Genomic DNA, 24,205 nt, shown 5'->3' with positions numbered 1-24,205 from the left:
AAATCTAGCACATCACCTGTTTTTGTAAACAGGTTTCACTGCAACACAGCCACGCCCATTCATCTTGTCTATGACTGCTCTGACACCACAAGAGCAGAGCTGAGTTGTGATGACCGTATGGCCAGCAAAGCTTAAAATATTTACTAGCTGGCCCTTGACAGAAGACGGTGACAGGCCAACTCGAGATGTTCCATTCAATTCCTTGACCTCTCTGTTCCTGAACCTCATCTCCCGGAACTCCCTCTATTCCACTCATCTGCCCGCTGCCTACACGCTGGCCCTTGGCTTCTCTTGGACCCACTTCATTTTTGCAATTTCAGTTGCCACATCCTACCGATTGCACACCATTATACCCCTCTGGATTTCTTCCATCCTTCGCCTGCACTCTCTGACCTCATTAAGACTGCCGGCCTTGAACCTCTGCTCTCCAAGTCTATCCCTGGCCCTCCTGACCGGACTCTGCTTTGACCTCCAAACCCCAATGAGGAGCACAACCTATCCACGGGATCCCAACTGGAGAAAGGTGCATCGCTGTCTAGGGTGGCACCACACGGGAACACGGAACACCCAGCCCAGCAAGTCCTTCAGGGCTGTCCTCAACACAGTTCTCCCCGATGCTGGCCGCCCCTCCTCACAGTACTCCCCCGCACCTTCTCCTTCAGAGAGGGACGGGAGGCCCTCGGTCGAATTTATCCCTATCATCACTTCTATCCTTCTAGTTTCAAAGGAAGAAAGGACTCCTCTCCACTCCCAAAGGGTCCCTCGATCTACTTTGAGCCCGCGCCCTCTTGTCAACGGAGAGACTTCACTCCATCAGGCTTCCTCTTCTTTCCCTTATTTTCAAACTCTGCTTCCTCACGTGTTCTTAGAAACGGGCTGAAAGTCTCTAGCTTCAAAACCAAACCAACAGAACAAAGCACCTGCCTCTTCCGCCCTGCACTTCCCTCCAGCTTCCATTCTCTCCTGCCCCCACCTGATCTGAATAGCCACAGTCCTTGTGTCTTGCTTGTCTCCGCTTCCTTCTCTCCCACCCACTGCAGTCACTTCCCTTTGCCACCTCTTCACCGAAATGGCCTGAAAAAGGTCCCGGTGGCCTCTTCATCACCAAATCAAGAGGGTGCTTTCCACTCCTCATTTTACCCGATCAGTCTGCTGCCTCTCACACTGCTATGTGCTGCTCGGACTTCTCTGACATGAGAATCTCCTGGTTCTTGTCTGATTCTTTCCCTTTCTTCTTTGCTGGGCCCCCTTCTTATGAAAAACTTCTCAACACTGGTATTACCCAAGCTTCTTCAGGGGCCCTCTTCTCTGCTCAACTGCCATCTGCAGGCTGACAAATCCCAACTCTCTCAACTAGTGCTGTCTCCTGAGTACCAGATCTGCATATCCAACTGCTAACTGCTATGAAAAGCAGCCGTCTATGACATAATTATGCACTCTGCTGAGCACTTTAAATGCACTGTCTCACTCTACGAGGGAGGCACTGTTATAATCTCCACTTACAAATGAATCCGACCAAGAATCAAGTGATGTGCCCAACGTCACCCAGCTAGTAAGTGGAGCAGGCAGGCCTAACTCCAAAGGTGATGCTTTCTGCTGCTTTCCTGTTGACCCACAGATGCCTCAAACCCAACACGCACACACCTGGTTTGACCACCTTGTCCTCATTCCACCCCAGCTGCTTCTCTTCCTGTTTAGCTCTGCCAGCAACCCAGTCACCACTGAGGTCACAAACTTGGGAGACATCCTTGACCTCTCTTTCTTGCTCACCCCTCACACCTTGCTAATTGTAAGTCATGTTGACTACCTCTTCACTTTCTCAATTCTATCCCCTTGTCTCTTACCCCTTAGTCCCCTAATTTTTTTTAATAATTTTTTATTGTTATGTTAATCACCATACATCACATCATTAGTTCTTGATGTAGTGTTCCATGATTCATTGTTTGTGCATGAACATAACGTTCTGCTCCACGCAGAACGTGCCCTCCTTAATACCCATCACCGGGCTAGCCCATCCCCCCACCCCCCTCCCCTCTAGAACCCTCGGTTTGTTTTTCAGTCCCCTCATTTAAGCCCTGTTCCTCTCTCACCTTGAGCACTGCAATTATTAACCCCCCTGCTTCCACTCCTGCCTTCATGCAGCAGCAAGAGTGACCTTTATAAAACATAAACCCAACTAGTGACTTTCCTTGTGCTTCCCTGCATCACCCACAGAATTACCCTGAAGCGTCTTAATACAGCAGAACCAGCTTTTCATGTTCTGGCCAATGCCTACCCCGTGGTCTTGTTTCCCAGAGCGCTTTGCTTCCCACCCTATGGCCCATCAATCCAAATTGGCTGTGGTTTGCTGAATATTCCTATTCTTTCCTTTGCTCAAGCTAGTTTGAGTTGGGTTTTCTGATCCTTGCAATCAAAACAGTGATAACTAATCTAACGGGGGAGATGAGGCTGGACATGACTGTCAGATTTCAAATTCAGCACTCTTTTTCCTATAACATGCTGTCTCCCCACACCCTAAGGATGAAGATGAGAGTCCTCTCCCACCACTGCCACCTACCCTGTTCTAGACATGCCACCTATGCACCCCACTAACACACAGGCAACTATGTTATTGGCTTTACGTGGGAGATCGTCACCTATAAGAAAGTAACCAGCCATGTCCAACTTTGTGACATACTACACTTCCCTCTCCTTCCTACAAAGTCCTCACCTGCACAAAGGAACAAGCCACGGTGCCACTGCGGAGCTGGTTCAGCAATGTCTCACAGACAGCAACGTCAGGGACACTGGTCACCCCATCTGTGATCACGATGATACCTGGAGCAGGAAACATTGGACAGACCTGGGGACGCTGACCAGATCAAAGTCACAGGGGGGCATCCAACTGATGGGGCCCTGAAGACCTCGGTGCCCACAAACCGATGTGTTTTATGATCCGCAAACACCCTTCCTTCTTCCCTCTGTCCTGCTTCTCCCTCCTGAGTGCTGGATCCCAGTGTCCTAAGTGATGTCCCTGGAGCGCTACTCCTTCCCACTAGGGTCCCTGATGGTTGTCAGAGCTGATAATACTTGAGAGATACACGCATGCACACTCACCTTCCTCAAACAAGGAGACAGATCCTCTCCCCGGGGACCCACTGGTGCCCTGGTAACCTTGATGGATACTGATAATGTCCCCTTCTTATACCCTCCTATTTCCCCAACCCCACCAACATTCCTTCTACTGACCTGCACTAGAGTTTGAGGGGAGCAACTGCAGTGCCAAGATGCCCTGACGAATCATACTGACCAGCCCAAGATCAGCTGTCACCATGGAGACTCCCACCTTCCGGCCTGGGGGCTCCCCTGAGTCTGGGGACTGGTCCTCTGCCTGGCCCAAATTACAGAAGAGACAGAACTGGTCAGACGGCACTACTGTCCCACCCAGAGCCAAGCCAGAATTTACAGCCCAGCGCTGGCCAGGCCAGAGAGGCCTAATCCTCTGAGGACCCCCAATCTCCCGCTATGCAGCCGAGTCCTGACTGTGCTTGCTCTCCCAGGGTGTGCTCAGATGCTGACCTGCAGATGGACAGGGAGTCTGGCACCGGATGGAGCACCAGATTATACTGAGCAGGGTTCCCCACCTTTTGTCAATGAGGCCCCTTACCTAGAGTTTCCTAACACTATGATGAAATATTCTCTACATCAATCAGATTAAGTCTTCACACAGGTGGGACTCAATTTCCTCGGCTATTTCTAGGATGTCCAAAGGAATGAGCAAGTGCGTTCAAGTGAGTCCAAGCAGCTTTATCCCTGACTGTACAAAGTCCTAGAGAACAAAGCCGCCCACGATCACCCTCTCAGATCCAGTAGGGGAGGAGATCTAGGACTGAAAACACACAGGCAAATGGCTTTCACATTTTCTCCCAGCAAGAGTGTGTGTCTTGGGGAACGTACGTGAGCCCTCCTCCAGCAGGGAACCTGTTGTGTGTGCTCACCAGCAATTCTATCCCTGGCTCCCTCTCCCTTTTGCCCCTTAATAGCTCCTCTTTCTAAGTGGTCTCCACCTGCTTTCTCTCGCACATACCTGACTCTGGGGGTCATACTGCTGCTGCAGCATGGTGGCCACTTTATCCTCAAAGAGACAGAGCTGCTCGTATACCTGCTGCAGGAACGCCTCCCGCTGGGAAGGGTCCAAAAGGCAGCCCTGCACCAGCACCTGAGAAGCATAAGGGAAAGACAAGATATGAGGGTCAGGGGGACACTGGAAAGTCCCCCTCTGGTCTCCTTATTTATTCTCCACAGCTCCCTCTAGGCGATCCTGACTTTTCACCCAGGATCTCAAGTCGGCTAAATCCACAGCCAGTTCCTCTCTTATCAGATCATCTACTCCATCAGGGATATGGGGCCATTCGTGACCTTAATCTGGTTCACAACCTTCCTCTGCTTTCAGTCCCACACACTGGGTTCCCCCAAGCTCCCGCATGGCGGTGCCCTAAGATTTTCCATCTCAGGTCACCAGACTACCCCACCTCAGCCTGGCCAAGCCTTTCTCATTCTGACTCATGCTTTTTTACTTTTGTTGATTTCAAAGCACGGCACACAGAGGCGGCTCTGGACCTTTTCTCTTTTAGGTGCAAAATCATCTTCCCAGTGAGTGCTCCCTCCTTCCCTTTACCCTCAGCAGGTTAACTCCCATGCCCCTCTTCACAGAGAGAGGGAACCAGCCAATGGGAACTTCTGGCTTACTTTAACCAGAAGGGTGTACTACTCTCCAACCCACTGAAAATACCCACAATGTCTGCCCAATGTTTACATCTATTTATGTTTCTGTTGTTCTTTTGAGGCAAGAAAACACTCCTCCTCTGCTTTTTTCCCCTAAAGCTAATCTCTCCAACTAATCTTGGACCTTTTGCTTAATACCTTCGTTCTTTCTCCATGGGGTTCCTTTCCTCCTCCTTTCAACATAAATATAAGTGCTCCCACCCTAGAAACTTCACACAGACCTGGAAGCCCCTGTGATCTCTCCTGTCAGGCCCCTACCACCTTCTCACATGCAGACTACTCCCCTGCCCCTGCCCTCCTGGGCAACAGCTGCCTCTTCACTCCCTACTTGGGGCTGGGCAAGTGGGTGGTCACAGCCAGAAGAGAGGAGAGGGGGGCTCTGTACGTCCACAGGCATGACTATGAGAAGAAAAACAGAATCAGACGAATAGTAGGAACTGGGGCTCTAAGGTGGGAAAGACGTTCACAGCGGTACTGTTTACAGGAATGAAAAGTGGGTCAACCCAAGAGTCCAACAATAGGGTTTGGCTAAATAGAGAATGATAAAATGTGATAAAATATTAAGCCAGGCAGCAATTAAAAATCGTATCTTCAAAGAATACTTCCTGACAAGGAAAAATGCCCCGATTACACATTAAAAAAGCAGGACGTCAAACCATGCGAATCACCTGATGTTTCTCCTCTCTTTGGATGGAGGGGTGGTAGTGAGCAAGGATAAACAAGTACTCAAAGACATGAAGGAAATTCCATCAAATGTTCATAATACTTATTTCTGGGTGGTGTATTACCGGTGAGTTTTGTTTTTCTATTTTATGCATTTTTCAAATTTCCTTCAATGGACGTACATTATTCTTGTGATCTTTTGTTTTGTTTTAAGGAACAGCAGGATACATCTTGGGGAGCTTTAGAGATGGGGTGGGGGAAGGAAGCTAGCCTGGGGCTGACTCTGGCTTGGGGGGTAACCTGAGTAAGCCTCCTCTTTCTCCACTGCTGGTTCAGGGCCCACCTCTTCTCCAGGGCTGCAATCATCTTCTGCCCGCTCTCCTCAGTACAGAATTTGTCCTCTAATCCATCCTCCCAATGTACAAATCTGATCCCGTTACCATCCATTTAAAAACCTTCCATTTTTAATAGTTTTAATAACTGAACAGTTTTAATAGCTAACATTTTTGCATGTTTTCCATGTGGCAGGCACTGTTCTAAGTGCTTGATCAGTTACCATATGATATCGTTACTGTTAATATCCCTATTTTGGAAAAAAAGACAGATGTGCAGAAAGGTTAAGTAACTTGCATAAGGGCTCACAGCCGGCAAGCAAATACAGGGGTGTGTGAATCCAGTTCAGCGCTTGCATCATCACGCTAAACTCTTTTAATAGAACAAAGGACAAGTTCTTAGCCATGACACTCAAAGCCTCTCATCATTCTGCCTCCACTTACCTCTCTCTTTTTTTAAAAAGATTTTATTTTTAAGTAATCTCTACACTTAAGTGAGCTCGAGCTCACAACCCTGAGATCAAGAGTTGCACGCTCCATCGACTGAGCCAGCTAGGTGTCCCTCTTATCTCTCTCTCTCGTCTCCTCTTTACTACCACTCCCCACCCCTACATTCAAGGTTACTGTGTCAAACAGAATTACAAAATTACTGTGTCAAAGGACACCTGTGATTGGGAGGGCCCTCTGTGGCTTTGCTTTTGGGCCCCTCTGTCTGGAAAGCCCATTTCCCCTTCTTTGAAGGGTTAACCTCAATCCTTCCTTCAGGACTCAGTTCAAATGCCTCTTTGTGCAGAAGTCTTTCCTGTCGCAGCCCCAGGCTTGGCTGGGGCTCCCTCCTTCTCGGTGCTCCCACCGCACCTGAGTCATTACTTACAGTGCCCTTATCACATTCAACTGGAATTACCTCCTTCAATATCTGTCTCCCCACCACTAAACTCTCAACTCCTCCCATCAGGACAGGGACAGTGTCTGATTCATCTGTGACTACAGGACGTAGCCCAGGCCTTGCAGAAATTGGGCTTCAGTAGGCATCTGGCAAAATGAACCAAGCGTTGAGTGATTACCTAACACCTATGCCTTCCCTGTCTTGGCTATTGGTGCCTGCAAAGCTCGGCCTCTGCCTGGGGATGCAGCCTACAACCAACAGTCCTAATAGCTGTACTAGAAGAGCACTTTAAACCACAGCAGACGGCTGGGATTCAGACATGCACCAATTGCCCTGTAGATTTCAGACCCTCAGGTGCCAGTTTGACAGCTAAGGTGACAACATGGCCATCAGGGACAGTTTCAGGGTAAGCCCCTACCGAAGAATTGAGGGTGGTTAAGAGCAGATGAGGGGAAATTGGGCCACTGCTTATCTAAGCCCAAAACAGATATTCCAGTAACAGACTTGGCCATTGTCCAAAAGGAGTGTCTTGTGCTAGCCTGCTTGGGTGGTGGATAAGCCCTGTGCATTATCTGTATGGTCAGTATAACACCCAGCAGTTCACAAGGCCCTCATAGGAAATGACCCTCCTCTGTCCTTGGCAGAAATTATGTTTCTGGGTATTTGTTATATTTCAAAATCATAAAATTATTCTAAAAGATCATCTCCCAGAGGTAGTGCCAGGAGTAAGGATACAAGCAAATCTTCTAATAAAATTAGGAGGGTGGTGGTGGAGGCCTAAAACAGAGACCTCCAGTGGCCAGAATCACAGACTTACAGAAGAAGTGAGAGAGGCATTTGTCTAATCAAGGCCACCTGACCTAAAGCTCATGAGAAGGCTCTTGAAGAGCAGAGGAACAGATTCTTCTCGAGAGGAGAGAGACTCAGAGATGACTAGTAAAGAGGTTCAAGAAGCCGGCAGAGCTGGGGACTCTGGGCACAGACTGCAGAGACGGGACGAGGGTACAGACCTGGGGATAGTATGCACTACCTGGTGGGCCTGCAGGCCAATGATTGAGGAGTAGGCCTGGATGGTTATGTAGATCTCAGGCTGGAAGTCGATGCAAGATCCGGGCACGCGGAAGGGTCGAAGCAACCCGCCCAGGCAGCGGGAGAGGGCATGGAAAACTTCATCAAACAAGATCTCTCCTGTGGAATCATCCTGAGGGCAAGGCAGAGAAAGATCTCTCAAGTGTAACCAAAAGCAGCCCAGAGCAGAAACGAGCAGCTTCCCTGGGAATTCTTTTCTGAAGGTTGATCACACCTCCAAATACGGTGCCACAGATGGAGGGGGCGGGGTCTGTCTTTCAACACTCACCATTTAAAAGCCTGTTTCCTTCCTCCAATGGTAGGCTGGGATCCCTTTTCACTTCTCTCAGGCCTCTCCCTCTCTCCCTCACCCCCTACTCCCTCCTTTCCTCCCACTGTCCCCCCCTACCCCCTTACCACAATGCCAGTAGACGGGCTCAGGTCGAGCTCAATGACAAATCGATACTGCCAAGCCAGGAAGGTGACCCGGGTGGAAGGTACAAGGAGGAATGGCCTTGAGACCACTGGTTCATCTGGCTGCCACCCAGGGGGCAGGACGCTGAGGACTTCCAACTCCTGCTCAGACTGGAGCTGACAATTAGGACAGAGAGAAAGGCAAAGGGTCTGGGAAGAGTCACCCCTTTTATTTCCAGGACCTGAACTTCTGTATCCAAAATGGCAAATCATTGGCGCCACCTCCTGCAACCTAACCATATATTCTTCCTGTCTGGAAAATTAAACAGCATTTCCCCTGTGGAATCATCTTGTGGGCAAAGTCACTTGCCCATCCTAGAATTGGACCCCTCAGAGTTAATCTCCCCTCCCGTTTCTAGGATCCTCTTAAAAAAGTAGATTCTTTTGGGCCAGCCCCTCGTATCCTGTATGTTTCTGAGCCTCACCAGCATCTCCGGGGGTGTGGCCTGCACAGTTTGATGCAGGTGATTGAGGAACCAAGCCAGGCGGACATTTCGGGAGATTCGATAATCCTTTTTCATCAACAGGAACACCTGCCCAGCTTCTTCTACCTGGAGACAAAGAGACATTTAAAAATTTCTAACCATTCACTGAGTTCCTGGTATCCGCAGGTGACCGCACAAGGAACGTGTTCAAGGAGTACATGACACGTGAGTGAGAAGCAAGGCAGCAGAGGCGAAAAGTTAACTCCCACCTCAGTGCATGGGGTTCCCAAGGGCTCGGTTCTCTGCTCCCGCTCCCCCTACGTGGACTTCTAAGTTCATGAAGTGACCTTTTCACGTTATCGAACATTTAGTAGGTGTTTCTCCTATAAGCCACGAGCTCGTTGAGGGCAGGGACTGTCTTGTTCTATTTTTGTGTTCCTATGTGTGGCAAATTGCTTACAACAGAGCAGATACTCTAATATTGCTACATGCTTCCTCCTAAGAAGCCTTGACCACAGCGGCCACTAAAGGACTCTTCACTGTGTGACTAGTGAGGCTGCCTCAAAGTTCAACTTCTTCGGGTCACAACCTACACTTTCCCCACCCTCCACACTTCTTAGCGGTCAGCACTCTAGACCCTTCCCACTACTGCCTCACAACCGTTGACTCAGCAGTGTCCTGCCAAGCGTCAGCTCCCTTACCTGCGTCCCTGTCCTTCCATTCACAAGCCCTGCCAAATAGTGATTCAGGATGGATGCGACATTCTGTCTTATCCACACATATACCACTAACAGCTGCGCTTTGACGCGAAGAAACCTGTCACCTTGCCGTGCCGCCTCTGGCGGGCCTTTACCCATCCTTTTACTTCTCCCTGCTAAGCAACTTCTCCTGTTTCCCCTAGAACGTTTCCCGATCTTTCAACCCCTGGAGTCCTGGCAGATAAACTCACCTACTGTCTCATGCAGAAAACAAGGGTCCACTGGTCTGAACTCCCCCAACGTTTCTTCCTGATCAAGGTTTATCTGAAATTCCTTTACTCCCTTACTCTAGCCTCCAATGAAAAGATTACTGTCCTCTTGGTTTACACAAATTGCAAATTGCTCGTCCTGGGTCCCTGACGGGTGAGGGGGAGATGCCAGGCTATAAGCACTGAAGAGAGTGGTAGAAGAGAAATGAAAAGAGGCCAGTGATTGCCTGTTAAGAAATGTGGTATGGAAAGGAAGGGAAGGTTTTTCTTCCCCTAAGTGGGGGAATGGGGAGAAGAAGTAGAAAAAGCCCTGGAAAAATCACAATGGAAGGGTGCTGGGGCAGACAGGAGGGTGGAGAGCAGAGATGAAAAGCCTTTCTTCTACAGGACAGAAGGCACACGGCAAAAGATGCAGAAACAGTCCCTGGGATGTGGCACAGGTGAGAACAGAAGGCAAGGAGAGGGAAGGCACTCCCATCCCTTGAGCACCTATAATATATCTAACAGTCCCCCGGAGAGGCTAAGTGCAAGAACTTCAGACTCAGCCTGGCATGAGTCCCAATTCGGCCTCTTAGTAGCCTGTGAGGTCAGGGAAAGGGTACTTAACCTCCCCAAGCTTCAATGCCCTCATCTGTAAAATGGATCTAATCCTAATACCAATCTAGTGTTGTTAAGTGGGTTAAGTGAAATCAGGTACATGAAGTGCTCAGCACTGTGCCTGGCACTCAGAAAGAACATGATACAAATTAACTATTACAGGTTATTAACAGGCACAATACAAGGTTCTTCACACAAGTACCTTCACTCAGTCTGCACATAAGACATTTAACAGAAAAAAACTTGAGGTCCAAAAAGTGAAATGATTTAACACAATTAGTAGGTAGAGGAACAGAAGTCAAATAAAACTGGGGAAAGAGCAGAAAAGATTTGGGGTGCCTGGGTGGCTCGGTTGGTTGAGCATCTGCCTTCTGGTCTCGGGGTCCTGGGATTGAGCCCCACACGTTGGGCTCCCTGCTCAGGGGGGAGTCTGTTTCTTCCTCTCCCTCTGCCCCCCCCCAAGTCTTTCTCATTCTCAAAGTCTTTTTTAAAAAAGCTTTTATTTATTTGTCAGAGAGAGAAAGCGTGAACGTGCACACAAGTGGGGGGGAGGGGGGCAGGCAGAGGGAAAAGCAGGGTCCCCACTGAGCAAGGAGCCCAATGTGGGACTCGATCCCAGGACCCTAGGATCATGACCTGAGCCGAAGGCAGATGCTTAACTGACTGAGCCACCCAGGCATCCCTAAAAATCTTAAAAAAAAAAAAAAAATGAATGAATGATGGGTCTCTACAGGCAGAAAGGATGCTCTGGCATAATCAGAAAGATAAAAAAACAATTTAAACATCAATATGATGTGATTCAATATTATTTTGTGTTAGCTCTCTACACTAACCTAAAATCACACAACTCTCTATTTTACTGTTTCCCTACAGCTCAGGTAGGTGCTGGCCAGGATTTTGGATTTTATCACCAGAGTTAGGGCAAGCTACTGACTTTTTTTTTTTCAGCAGAGCAGTAACATTATATCTGCATTAAAAAAAAATTCCCTCTAGCTACCACGTGATTCAGAAAGATTCCCTAACGACCAGGGGAGATGACCATGGCCTAGACCAGAGCTACTCAAAGCAGCCCTTCTGTGAACTGTGAGACTGACCCCCCATGAGACAGCAGTTGTGCCAGAATGTAAAGCCAGTACTGCCTTTCATTGAGAAAGCCTGGTTTTACACATTCAGCTGAACTAACTTTCAAGACAAGTGAGCTTAGCTGCCATTTTAAGGAGTCTTTGGAATAAGACAAAAATTGGTGATTAATTGGAAAGTAACAAAAAGGTGTCAAGGATGGCTAAGATAGCACTGGAAACCAGTAAGCTGCAGAATGATTTCCAAGTTAACTAGAAAAATCAGATATAGGTATCTTCCATCATTTCTAACCACCATTCCCCCAAAAGGTCCCATCAGATTGTACACCCTCATTACCAAGATGCTAGAAACAGAAGAGGAATCTACGGGTAAAGAAACTGCAGCAGTTACTTGCCCTCTGCCTGGCCCTTGGTCTCAGACTGGGATGCTCTCATAAACCAGTCAAGCTCTCTCTCAGGCCTGTCTGAGCTGGGTGTGGGTGTGAGATGAGTGCCCACTCTTGTCTAACTGCTGATGCTGGATCCCTGCCAAGGGTCTTATCTAGAAAAGGATAGGCTGGGGCTCGGACTGTTATCAGAATAGGAAGGATACCCGAATTCAGCAGTCCTGTTTATCACTCTATCCTCAGAGCCTACAGCAGTGCCTGGCACATCAGATGCTCCACATGATTTTGCTGAATAAGTGAATTCACCATATGTTCTAAGCAAAGCAAAGTTGATGTTTAAAACTAATAATCAGCGGGCGCCTGGGTGGCTCAGCTGGTTAAGTGTCCAACTCTTGATCTCAACTCAGGTCTCGATCTCAGGGAGATCAAGTTAATCACACTCCAACTCAGTGTGGAGCCTACTTAAAAAAGTAAAACTAATAAAAATAGTAAAACTAATTCTCAAGGTGAGATAATATTAACACTAATCTCGGTACTATTTTCCTCTTGTTCTTTGGTAGTTAGTGAAGACTTTTTTCCAAACACCAATCTGTTTCAGCCATGCAAGGAAACACCAAAGGGAGTTTGGGCCCCAACTGAGCCGGGTTAAACAGGGGAGAACGCATGTCCGTGGGTCAGTACCGTAAGAACAACTGGGAACAATTGCTCATTCCATCTTCTAGGACTAAAATCTTGGCGATTCTGGGTTTAATGGATGAATCTTTCTATGATTCCCTACACCATTAGGTACCTCCATCAGGCATTCACAAGGCAGTCTATAGCTCTTCTTCATAGCACCCAGCAGTTTTTAATGAAGAATTTGTGTATTTCATAATGTCTGTTTCCCCTACAAGTCTGGAAGCTCCAGGGAGGTAGAAGTTGTGACTATATACTGTTCTTTGCTGTATCCCTAGCAAGTAGCACAGTGCCAAGACACACAAGGTGTTCAAATATTTGAATGAATGTATAAATGAGGGAAATTGCTGTCATAAGCTTTATTTATTCTCTTCTCTGTTTCAAGCTATGTTTTGAATTTCTTACCAGTGATTCCTAGTTTTTCACTGTTATCAACATCTGCTCTTTGTTGTTCAAGAGTTCCTGTCCTTCATCTACTTTACGGAAAAACTAGCCTATTTTATTGTTTGGATTTTTCCTTGCTTCCACAAAAGTTGTTTTTACCAGGTTTTCACTAATATGTGGTTTTCTAATATTCTTTTTTTAAACGGTTCTTGGAATCTGGGGAGGGGGTGCTGGTGTGGGTTCTAATAGATTTGTTTTGAAAGCAAGTGTGCTTTGATAGCTAAGCCTCTGGGCTTGAGCTTTGGTTTCCTCCTCTATAAAATATGATCGCCTCCCCCAATGGCATGTAAAAGGATAAATGCATGTATTAGTGTAACGATAACAAGTAATTAATCAAAAAGGTGCTTCTCTAAGTCTGGAAGGAGTCCCGCATAGCCATTCACCAGCTTTTTTGCTCTTCTCCAGTTACCTGGCATAGTTGGGTGTTTCCTCACACTAAGCCAAAATGTCTTCTTGATATAATCTTGACCCATCCTTGAGATCTGTTTTCTTGAAAACATCTAAACCACTGTTGGTTTTACCTCCTAAGGTCCCACAAGGAAAGTCTGACCCCCTGCCAAAGGAGAATCTATCAAACTTCTGAGGGCAGTCCTGAGTCTCTGCTTCTCCATGGTAAACATCTCCCAAGTTCTTTAGGTATATCTCAAATGCCATGGTTTCCGGTTTCCTCACTATTTTATTTCTTATATCATATGCCTATGAACACTAGCTGGTCTCTTTTTCAACTTAAAATGTGGGGGCCAGGGGGCGCCTGGGTGGCTCAGTTGGTTAAGCGACTGCCTTCGGCTCAGGTCATGATCTTGGGAGTCCTGGGATCGAGTCCTGCATCGGGCTCCCTGCTCAGCAGGGAGTCTGCTTCTCCCTCTGACCCTCCCCCCTCTCCTGATCTCTCTATCTCATTCTCTCTCTTAAATAAATAAAATCTTTAAAAAAAATGTGGGGGCCAGAATGGAACACAATACCCAGGTGTGATCACGGATTCAGAGTTTCCTAAGTTCTATTTGTAAGCTTTACCATACCGTTGCCGCAGGCAACCTTCATGACTTTCTCACTTGTGTTGCTGTTAAGACATATCCTCCATTCTGTCCTCATGCAGGCTTTTTGGGACACATACAATTATTCAATTAGTCCTGAACATTGGGTAAATTCAGTCTATTATTCTATTGTGAGGCTCAGAGTGCTGTTTTGCCTTCTAGCAAATCTCTTTCCAGCTTAATTTCCCTGCTAATTTGATCATGATGCCATCAAGTCCTCATCCCGGTCCAAAGAGGACAAAGACAAGGTGAGTGTGCATTCATTCATTGGTCAACAAAATTTATGGAGAGCCAGCGACATGCTAGCACCAGGCTAGGTCCTAAGGATACCATGGAAAGCAAAAATTGGCATTCTCTGCTCTCACAAAATTTACCCTATAATGAAAAAAATAATTAATCAAATAATCACTCTAATTACTGTATTATTACAAACCGAGTAAGTGCACCAAAGGAGAATGTGGTTCTATGGTAGCATACAACAAAGTAACCTGACCCAGGCTAGATCTTAGGAGAAAGTGACCCTGAAGATTGAGGAGGGTTTGCTAGATGAGGATGGAAAGGGGGGATAAACCAGATGGAGGACACGTTCAGGGGCTGTGGTATTAGAAACGTTCTTTAGATTAGTAGTAGTTAGTAGGCTGCTTAATTCCACTACTGTATTGCTTCCATTTCTCTACGTTGTCTTTAAAGTTATTTTGAATGATGGATTAACTGCCCAAGGCCAAGCTGAAGCCCACCTAGTTCATCAACCAGTTCTTACAGAATCCATCTCTTGAAACTGGGGCGTTCGCTCAACGTGAGCTTTGAAACCAGGGGCGTTCGCTCAACATGAGCTTTCTCACAACATTCTCCCTCATCCACAATCCTTCGAAGTCAACAGCTATGTGTTAAAAACCATCATCTCGAAGAGGTCCTCACATGCAAGATGTAACTGATCAGAGCCAGGAGACTTAAGAATTAACTTAAGCAGCTAGAACAGTAGTTTTCAAAGTGTGATCCAAGGACCAGGTGCATCAGAATGGCCTGAGGTGCTTATTAAAATGCAGATTCCTGGGCACCACCCAGACCAACTGAATTCGAGTTGATAGGACTCGGGAACCTAAATTTAACAAGCTCCCCAAGGGATTCTTCCACTTTAATGTCTGACAATCTCTGAAATAGTTGTGTTCTCCCAGCATCCACACTCACATGGAGCTTCAATTCCCTGATATTTAATCCTGAGTCTGAAGTACATTACTCTTGGAGGAAGTCTGGCAAAGAGAAGGCAGGGTTCTGGAGTCAGAGATCTGGATTCAAACTGATGTGAGCTTGGACAAGTTACTTCATTTTTCCAGGCCTCAGTCTCTTCATTGATAACATGTAGGTAAGAATATCTACTTCATAAGGATGTTGTTGCAATTAAACATGAGAATCCGAACAATGGGAGAGGAAGCCTAGCATTCTTTGGAACATTTATTGAGGCCTACATACCATGTATAACAAGATGAATAATACATTATTAGGCACTGTGCTGCATACCATGTATACCAGGATGAAGGAAACATCGGCCATCTCAATTTGTTGGCTTTTCTTTGTTCTTTACACCCGTCCCTTTGTGATTAAGGTATAATCAATCTTTGAAGCCTTTTCCAACCCTCATGCTATTTTCTGTTAACAGAATCCCCTGAGATAATTTAGACACTTTCCCCCCTTGAACTGTCTGCAGGCTCCTTCCTACTGTGTGTATGCCAAAGTCCTGAACCTCTAGCATGGGCTCAACCTCACTCTTCTTTTCATCTCTCCCCAATCTCCCACTGAATTGGAGCACCTAGGATCTTTTAAACACTGGTTCTGCTGCTGCTTATTGGTATAAGGCCTTGGTGAAGTTACTTAAACTCTCCGTGCCTTAGTTTCCTCATCTGTGACATTGGGAAAATAATAATGCTATCTCATGGAGATTTTACAAGGACTAGGTGATACTCAGTAAGCACTCTGGAAGTGTTAGCTACTCTCATTGTCACATTGCACTCACATTAGCAGCTGCTTCTTCTGTTCTCTGAAGGCTCTAAGCTCCTTCTCACCCCAGGATTTTCACTATTGCCTCTGCTCATGGCCAACTTCTACTCAGTCTTCAGGCTGAAATGTCATTTCTCTGAGAAGGCATCCCAACCCACCCCTCCCCTCACACTTCCTAACAAAGTCGGTTAAGAACCCCTTTTAAACACTCATTCACTCTAGTTTTCCTTTGCAGCCCTCATTATAATTCAGTGTTTGTTTACTCCATTAAAATAGGGGACATGTCTGTCTTACACTGCTTGGCATCCACCCTGATACTTGGCACAATTCTGAGTCCATAGTAGCACTCATAAACTATTTTACGTATTTGATGAATAAACGATTTCTTAAATCTGACTATGCCCAATTTTTTTGTCTTGGGATTGTAACAACCTCTAAAAGTCAGTCACTTTTCTGCCCAGGGACAGAACTCTTCACTCCCCTTACTTTCTGAGATAAAATTTTCGGAAATGCAAACCAAGAACTTAACACATGCTTAACTTTTGGCTGAATGAGACTCCCACAAGTATGTGTCTTGACTTCAAGTTACTACAGATCTGCACTGATCAATACTGTAGCCACTGCCAAATGGGGCTACTGAGAACCTGAAATGTTGCTAGTCCAATAGTCCAAAATGTGATGTGCTGTTAAGTGTAAAAATACATGCTGAATTTTAAAAATTTGGTAAAAAAAAGAATGATAAATATCTCATAATTTTTATCACGTCAAAATGGTAATATCTTAGAAATGCAGAATTAAATAAAATACATTACTAAAATTGGCTTTTTACCATTTTAAATGTGGCTACTAGAAAATTTACATATATAGCTTCTGTTAGATTTCCACTGGACAATGCTGTTTTTTTTTTAAGATTTATTTATTTATTAGAGGGGGGAGGGGCAGAGAGAGAGGGAGAGAAAGGATCTCAAGCAGACTCCCCGCTGAATGTGGAGCATGTCCTGGGGCTGATCTCATGACCCTGACATCATGCCCTGGGCAGAAATCAACAGCCATATACTTAACCAACTGAGCCACCCAGGTGCCCCTGGGCAATGTTGTTTTAGATTACCTGCCTAAAAGGTATGTTGTATTTCCCTATAACATCCTCCCATTTCTTCTCATCTTAATCCTTAAGGAGATGTACTCCGAATTCTTTCCTTCTTTCTCAATATTGATATTTCTGATGCATGGGCTATTCCACCATCCCTGTGGAACATGTCTGATTCTTTTTTTTTCTAAAGATTTATTTACTTATTTGAGGGAGAAAGGGGAAGAGGGAGAGGGAATCTCAAGCAGACTTCCTCCCAACGTGGGACTCGATCTCACCACCCCGAGATCATGACCTGGGCTGAAATCAAGAGCTCAACTGATTGAGCCACCCAGGCGCCCCATCTGATTCTTTTAAACAGTACAAGGTTTCCTACTTAATCTTGGGTCTCATCACATCAAATCCCAACAAATTGGAGATTTACCATCCTGTGGCTACGTTATTATACCATAATCATGATGGTTAAAAATTAAGATCTGGAGCCAGGTCACCTGTTTGGGAATCCTGGCTCTACTACTTACTAGCTGTGTAACCATGTTACTCTGGTGAGCTCTGTGCCTCCATTTTCCCAAATGAAAGATGGAGATGATAAAAGTGTCTAGGGATGAGAGCACTAACTGATATTGGTAAAGTCCTGAGAATGGTGCCCGGCATGCAGTAAGCATTCAATAAGTAATGACTACTATTTGTGTCCTTATATACATCTTTCACCCTTCCCACATACTCTCTTAGAACACTGGGCACCTCTTCTAGTGATATTCTTTCCAAATCTGATAGATTCTATGCTCAGCTCTTCTAACTTCAAAACTCTGCTACTTCCCAGCTGAGTAGCACTTGGGTAAGGTACTTAACCTCCTTCACTTTTCAGTTTCTTTATCTGTAAATGAAAACGGATATTGCCACCTTCCCTTCCTCGCACAAGTACGAATAACATGTAGGTATAAGTTCCTTGCATTAGCACCTAATGGATGCCTCATACACATTTTCTGGTTTAATACATAAGGTCCTCACACCATAAGAGAGGTATTTTATGAAGAAGGAAACAGGATCCGGATAGTCAAGACTTGCCCAAAGTTGCACAGATAGCTAAATAGCAGCGCCAATATTGGAACGAGGTTTCACTCCGAGTCAAATGTTTTTTCGCGAAACCAAAGCTGCTCCCAAGTGCATGAGCGTTACAACTAAATTAATTCATGCTGTTTATGTCATTCCAATGTTTGGAGAAATGCATAAACCAGCAAAGTAGGTCTACTGCCGTGTTGCCTACGGAAACTGCAGCAGAAAATCAAACCACAGGATCATTATTAAGACCGAAGAATCCGAGAGCCCTAGAGTCGGCGACGTGTCTGAAATTTCAATAAAAAAAAGCCAAAGCGACAGGTTTCTGCTCTAGCCCCCCCTGAGGAAACTGCGGGCCCCGGAGAGGAGGTTCAATTGTCGGGCCTTCGGGGCTGGGCCGATCCCTGCCCAGGCAATTCGGCACGGCCGCCCCCCAGGCCGGGAGAGGACCGCTGCCGCGCCAGGCTGCCGGACCCTCCCCCTCGGGGCTCGGGGCCCAGGGCCCAGTGCTGCGCCCGCCCGCCCCTCACCTCCGGCTCCGGGCGCTCCGAGGCCATCACACAGCCCTCCCGCACGGGCCCGGGCCAGAGAAGATGCTCCACTCGTGACCCCTGACCCGGTTACTGCGGCCCCGCAGGAACCGGAAGTAAGTGGGAGGGCCGAGTTCTGAGTTTTCTGATTGGGGGACGAAGCCCTCTGAGAGTGGCTCGCTGACTAGGAAACCGGAAGGGGAAGTCGTTGCCGCCTCCGTTGCCGACGCAATGCAGGTGAGAGCGGAGTTGGGACTGTTGACCGCTAGCTAGCTTCAGGGAACAGGAGTGAGAGTGGGCTGGCCGAGGAGAGTGAGGAGTTGGGGCTGAGAGGAGAGGGCAGAGCCCGTAGCTGGCGGGTAAGGGCCCGCGGGATGGGGAGGCGCGGCCGACTGGAAAGGTGGGGGGTGGGGCCCATCTGGCAGGAGACAGTGGCCGAGTCGCGAGGAAGGAGGACGCGTGGACTTGCTGTGGTGCACGAAAGGATGAGGCTACTGTAACCTGGGAAAGTTGAAATGCATTCCAAGGAAGACGGCTCAAGAAAATGGCGGGTTGGCTCAGGCCCCGTCCTAGGCTTTTGGATGGACGCTGTTGGATGCAGACATAACAAGGGATCTGGAATTGGAGAGGAACCCGAGGGGTGAAGGAATTGCTGGGGGAGGGGTAGGGGATGGCCGAAAGCTGAGCTAATTATAATATGAGGCTGAGGGTGGAACCCAGGATCAAGGCTCATGTCATACACATTGGTGAGTTTGCAAGACGATTTTGCATCATTCTTCCCACCCTGAGCCTGTTAGTTGTTAAGGATGAAGAAATGAAATAAAACTGGAGACCACAGATGGGAGGAAAATGTTTGCGGACACCCCAGCATTTAAAATTGTTTCTCTGGTGCTTAGGAGCATGTGCATTTTTTTGTTTTTCACTTGCCAGTTACTTTATTGCACCTGGTTGACTGTCAGTGAATGTTTATAAGTTGACTAAGCTTGTGAAAGGGACACAGGAATATTGGCACAGAGTTAAAATGAGTGCCGATTAATTCAGCAAGAAGAAATTTGAAAACATCAAATGTGGAGGGCAAAGGAAGAGTCGGGGAGGGTGGAGGGCAGCGGTGGTACAAGCCTGGTATTCAGGGAAACCTTCATGTGTGGGTAGGTTTCCCAGAGATTATGTTATTGGCAAGAACTACCAGGCTCACAAGGCAGGTTCTAGTACAGGAGAAGCTAAAATACATATGCTGCAGAGGTGTACAAAGATAATAAAGCCCCGGCATTAGGTCTGGTGAAAGTGTCTCAGTGAGAGAGTACAGAGTATTTCCGATGCAGAGAAAAGCCAGACATGAATTAGGAGATGATGAGAGAAAGGAGGAATGGTGAGGCAAATGGATTGAAAGGTCTAAGGGTTGATGCTGTCTGTAACCCAAATACCGAAGATAGAAAACAACCTGGCTCTCCTGTGCTAGGGAAATCCTGTGTTACTTGACTAGTTTTGCATACTGTCATCCTGGCTTTCTAGCCTTCCTCTGTATGTGCCATACTCACGGCTCTCTGGGTAACCAACCTGTTCCTGTCGGTGCAGAGGGAGGAGAAGCAGCTTGAGGCATCATTAGATGCACTGCTGAGTCAAGTGGCTGATCTGAAGAACTCACTGGGGAGTTTCATTTACAAGTTGGAGAACGAGTATGACCGGCTGACCTGGTAAGGGTTGCCAGGGCAAGCTGAGGAGGGCTCCATGGGTGCTGGGGGTGGGGTGGGGAGGCCTCCTGGTGGATAGGACATCTCCAGTGATGTCACAACTTCTCACTTAGCAAACATCTTTTGATTTGGAAAGAGCTGGGTTTTTACCAGCATTTAACAAGTGAAGTTTGTCTTAAGGCCATGGAAGTAGAGAAATACCCAGTTTCCCAACCCATGTTCTTTTTTTTTTCTTCTTCAAAAGATTCTATTTATTTGACAGAGACAGGGAGAGAGGGAACACAAGCAGGGAGCGTGTGAGAGGGAGAACCAATGTGGGGCTCGATCCCAGGACTCTGGGATCATGACCTGAGCCGAAGGCAGACACTTAATGACTGAGACACCCAGGTGCCCCATAACCCAAGTTCTTTCTGGCTTTTGATTCTTACCCTTTGACTTCTCTGGGAGGAGGTACTCTCTCAGTGGGTCCTCCCACTATGGTGAGAATCTCGTGTTCATCCTGGATCTCTTACCACAGATATTGCTGAGTCTTTTAGGTCCAACCTACTCTGGAAGTGTGGGTCCTATTTTCAGGCCTGGAATGTTTTTACCCAGTTTCTGAATGTTTAGTGATAGGTATAGCCATGGTTCTTATTTTGTCACTGGTCCTCACCCCATTGAAAGAATGAACTGCCTTATTTCTCCACCTGTGTCAGAAACTGAAAGTGTGTCCCTCCTGCCCAGTCCAGTTGGAGTGCAATGAGTCCTTTTGGGGTGAGCCTGGGAATTCCTAGTTTGAGGGACCCCTTCAAGGCTACTTTACTGAGAACATTCTGACACCTTATCACCACCAGGCCCTCTGTCCTGGACAGCTTTGCCTTGCTCTCCGGACAGCTGAACACTTTGAACAAGGTCTTGAAGCATGAAAAGACACCACTGTTCCGTAATCAGGTCATCATCCCTCTGGTGCTGTCCCCAGACCGTGATGAAGATCTCATGGTAAGAGGAGGAGAAAGGTACAACATGGGAAATTAAATTCTTAGATGAGGACTTGGCGCACAGTTGTTGCTTGGTTATTTTAGAAGTTCTGAATGTGTAGCGTGTGGCAATAGAAAGTAAGGGCTGCATTTTGGAGACCTTGCTTTTTTTCCTTCTGGAGTTGGGGAGCCACTCCCAAATAGTGCCAGATAAACCTGAGGCCTCTGTCACTAAGGCAAAGACCTTTCTCCTCCAATACCTATCTTGAGCAAAAAGTACGTTCTTTTGTGAGTTTGTCTGTTTTGGTATTTTATTAAAATGTAGCAAAGAACCTTGCCTCTAGGCGTGGTAGAAATAGAAGTGTGAGGAGACAGAAATGAAGCAGGGAGTAAGGGCAGTAGTGTCCTTGGAAGCTCGATACTTTAAGTGTCAGGTGGTGTTTTCCCTGAAAATGTACCGTTTGCCTATGGAAGGAACCATATATATCAGGCCAGACTGAATCTACTTGAACTGCATAGGAGGATCAGTAAAATCTGTGTGTTATAGCGGCAGACCGAAGGACGAGTGCCTGTTTTCAGCCATGAGGTGGTCCCTGACCATCTGAGAACCAAGCCCGACCCTGAGGTCGAAGAGCAAGAGAAGCAGCTAACAACAGATGCGGCCCGCATTGGTGCTGACGCAGCTCAGGTTGGATGGCGTCACTGCCCTGCTGCCCCCCCCCCGAATCCCTCAAGTCCCATCACGAGAAGCTAGGCATTACCGTTTGTGTGTGGTGGGGATGCACAGTTGGTTACCCATAAGTTGTCCCTGGAAGAGCACAAGGAAGAAATTTCACCACACTCTTGTTTGTCCTGATCTCTGCACGAATATCTATGTGTTACAGAAGCAGATCCAGAGCTTGAATAAAATGTGCTCAAACCTTCTGGAGAAAATCAGCAAAGAGGAACGGGAATCGGAGAGTGGAGGTATGGAGGGATTGGTGGCAAAATGGAGAAGGAAAAGCGGGAGAAGGTCGCTGGAATAAGAGTGGTGGTTTTGGTGGTGGTGAAGTGAGGACAGAAGACCGAACTGCTTAGGAAAGGGACGTTTCCATTCTGTTTGCCGTGTGTACTTAGGGCTAGCCCTGGAGCAGGTGGAGGAAATGGGCAAAACGAGAGGGGAGAATTCTGAGATAGCTGTGAGGGTCTTTGGGGGCTCTTCCTCTGGGCTGCCTGTGAGTGTGGATGCTGCTGAGCCCTGGTGCTCTGAGCCCCTGGGCTCAGCCTGGTCTTCCTCTTGCTAGGTTCAGTCCAGGGTCAGAGGCGTACCTCAGGCTTCTCACTTCACCTTTTTCTTCAGGTCTCCGGCCAAACAAGCAGACCTTTAACCCTGCAGACACCAATGCCTTAGTAGCCGCTGTGGCCTTTGGGAAGGGGCTATCTAATTGGAGACCTTCAGGCAGCAGTGGTCCTGGCCAGCCGGGCCAGCCCGGAGCTGGGACCATTCTTGCAGGAGCCTCAGGATTACAGCAGGTGCAGATGGCAGGAGCTCCAAGCCAGCAGCAGCCGCTGCTCAGTGGGGTACAGATGGCTCAAACAGGTCAAACAGGTAAGGGGGCAGGGAATGACATGGTTGCAGACCTTGTGGAAGTAGGAATAAGCTGCATTGTCTGGGCCCCCAACATCCCAGAGCTGGAGATTTTCTCCCTTTCTTCTTGGACCGTGACTCAGAAAACAATTTTTTAGGAGTAAAAATCTCCTTTGAGACTCTGTAGCAGGCACCAGAGAAAGGAAGAACTTTGAGCAGCAGAAACTGCACCTCCTACCCCCATCTTAAAGTTCTGTCTCAACTACCTTTCTGTCCCATTTACTCTGGTACAAGGTGTGCTGTCAGGGTCTTTTCTTAGACTAATGGTCTTAAGACCGTTCAGTAGGTACACTGGGAATTGACAAACAGGCAAGCTCCATGTACTCTTTTCTCTGTTTCCTCTGTCCTGCTTAGCATTAATAGTTATGAGAACAGTCTGGAGGAGTCTGGATGTATGTAGCTAAAAGAGGTCTTTTTTTTTTTTTTTTTTTCCCCAAAGCTGTCCAGGAAAAGAAACAGTTACAATAAGAGAAAACTTTTTTCTTTCTTTTTTTTTTTTTTTTTTTAACCTGTGACATTAAATGGAGTCTAGCTGTCTTTTCTGGGAGTAGCTGAGCAGGAGACCACTGGGGTGTGTTTTGATCCCTCCTACTATCAGCCCTTTCCTCCCAGACACCTTCAGGGACCCACATCTCTGATCTTTGCTACTCAGGGTCAGAGGCCACAGAGGTTCTGAGATGATAGAGCAAGGAAGGGGGTGGCGGAAGGGAACCTGGGAGACCATCTCTCTGATTTATCATGAAAGTCCCACCATGCTTCAAGTGTATTTCCTCATGTTCCTTTTAGGGAAAATGCCAAGTGGAATAAAAACCAACATCAAGTCAGCTTCAATGCATCCCTACCAGCGGTGAGTGTGGCCGGCAACCTCCACTCCCAGGTGCCCCTTACAGAGTTGGGCAGTGAAATTGCCTTTTGCTCAAAGTGAACTACATGGGTACAATAAAGAGAACATGGGCTTTCAGCACCAGACAGATCCCAGCTCTACCACTGACTAGCTGAGTGACCTTGGGCAAGTGACCTCATTTTTCTCAGCCTGTTTTCTTATTTGTAACTGGCGATGATACCTACCTCATAGGGTTGTTGTGAGGATTAAAATGAGAAAATGAATGTAAAACACTTAGTATAGTCTATGAAATGACGGGTATTCAATAAATGGTAGTTTCTACAGCCACTTCTCCCCACTGCCCTCCTCAATCCTGGATCCAGAACTTAGCGGGATCTGATACTGCTTCACGTCAGTAGTGAGCTGACAGACCCAAGATCACAGGCTGTTCTGTTATGTTTGAAAGTCTGTGCTTACTTTGTGTGGCCAGAAACTGTCATAGCCTCTGTATGTCCTTAGGGGCGTGCTGGCTCTGCAGGCCCCCCTGCCCAGGTTCCATCCTGGCCATCTCTCCGAGCTGCGGGCACTGAAGCTTCTGGGCGGGGACAAATGGCCCACCTGCAGCTCTGGTGAAGTGTGGGTC

General features: G+C 47.1%; 2 protein-coding genes across 9 annotated transcripts in view; one reads left to right on the top strand and one right to left on the bottom strand.

The window, feature by feature from the left end:
• Positions 1-18,578, bottom strand: part of SZT2 (SZT2 subunit of KICSTOR complex) — a 50,403-nt gene extending 31,825 nt beyond the window's left edge. For 3 of the 4 annotated variants that reach the window (XM_027603781.2, XM_027603792.2, XM_027603803.2), the window contains exons 1-7: positions 18,466-18,577; positions 8,613-8,738; positions 8,131-8,304; positions 7,676-7,846; positions 4,067-4,198; positions 3,229-3,370; positions 2,711-2,817 (exon numbers count right to left, since the gene is read on the bottom strand). In XM_027603781.2, coding sequence (XP_027459582.1) covers positions 2,711-2,817; positions 3,229-3,370; positions 4,067-4,198; positions 7,676-7,846; positions 8,131-8,304; positions 8,613-8,738; positions 18,466-18,492 — 879 coding nt within the window. In that variant the 5' untranslated portion in view covers positions 18,493-18,577. Of the gene's footprint in view, positions 1-2,710; positions 2,818-3,228; positions 3,371-4,066; positions 4,199-7,675; positions 7,847-8,130; positions 8,305-8,612; positions 8,739-18,465 lie in introns of all 4 variants that reach the window. The other variant, XM_027603813.2, reaches the window with a different exon arrangement.
• A 53-nt stretch (positions 18,579-18,631) lies between these two features.
• Positions 18,632-23,910, top strand: MED8 (mediator complex subunit 8). 5 transcript variants are annotated; one of them, XM_027603836.2, is made up of 7 exons: positions 18,632-18,702; positions 19,978-20,159; positions 21,008-21,134; positions 21,660-21,800; positions 21,997-22,078; positions 22,452-22,700; positions 23,526-23,910. In XM_027603836.2, exons 1-7 carry the CDS (start codon positions 18,697-18,699, stop codon positions 23,588-23,590), a joined length of 852 nt encoding a protein of 283 aa, XP_027459637.1. In that variant the 5' UTR covers positions 18,632-18,696; the 3' UTR covers positions 23,591-23,910. The 5 variants fall into 5 exon arrangements, with proteins under 5 accessions (XP_027459637.1, XP_027459627.1, XP_027459665.1 ...); XM_027603826.2 differs by having other exon boundaries at positions 20,990-21,134; XM_027603864.2 differs by having other exon boundaries at positions 18,657-18,702; positions 20,041-20,159.
• Positions 23,911-24,205: the final 295 nt, after the last annotated feature.

The sequence above is a fragment of the Zalophus californianus genome, chromosome 4 (genome assembly GCF_009762305.2).
Source record: "Zalophus californianus isolate mZalCal1 chromosome 4, mZalCal1.pri.v2, whole genome shotgun sequence".
Classification (NCBI taxonomy): domain Eukaryota; kingdom Metazoa; phylum Chordata; class Mammalia; order Carnivora; family Otariidae; genus Zalophus; species Zalophus californianus.
This window is presented reverse-complemented; position numbering and strand designations above follow the sequence as displayed.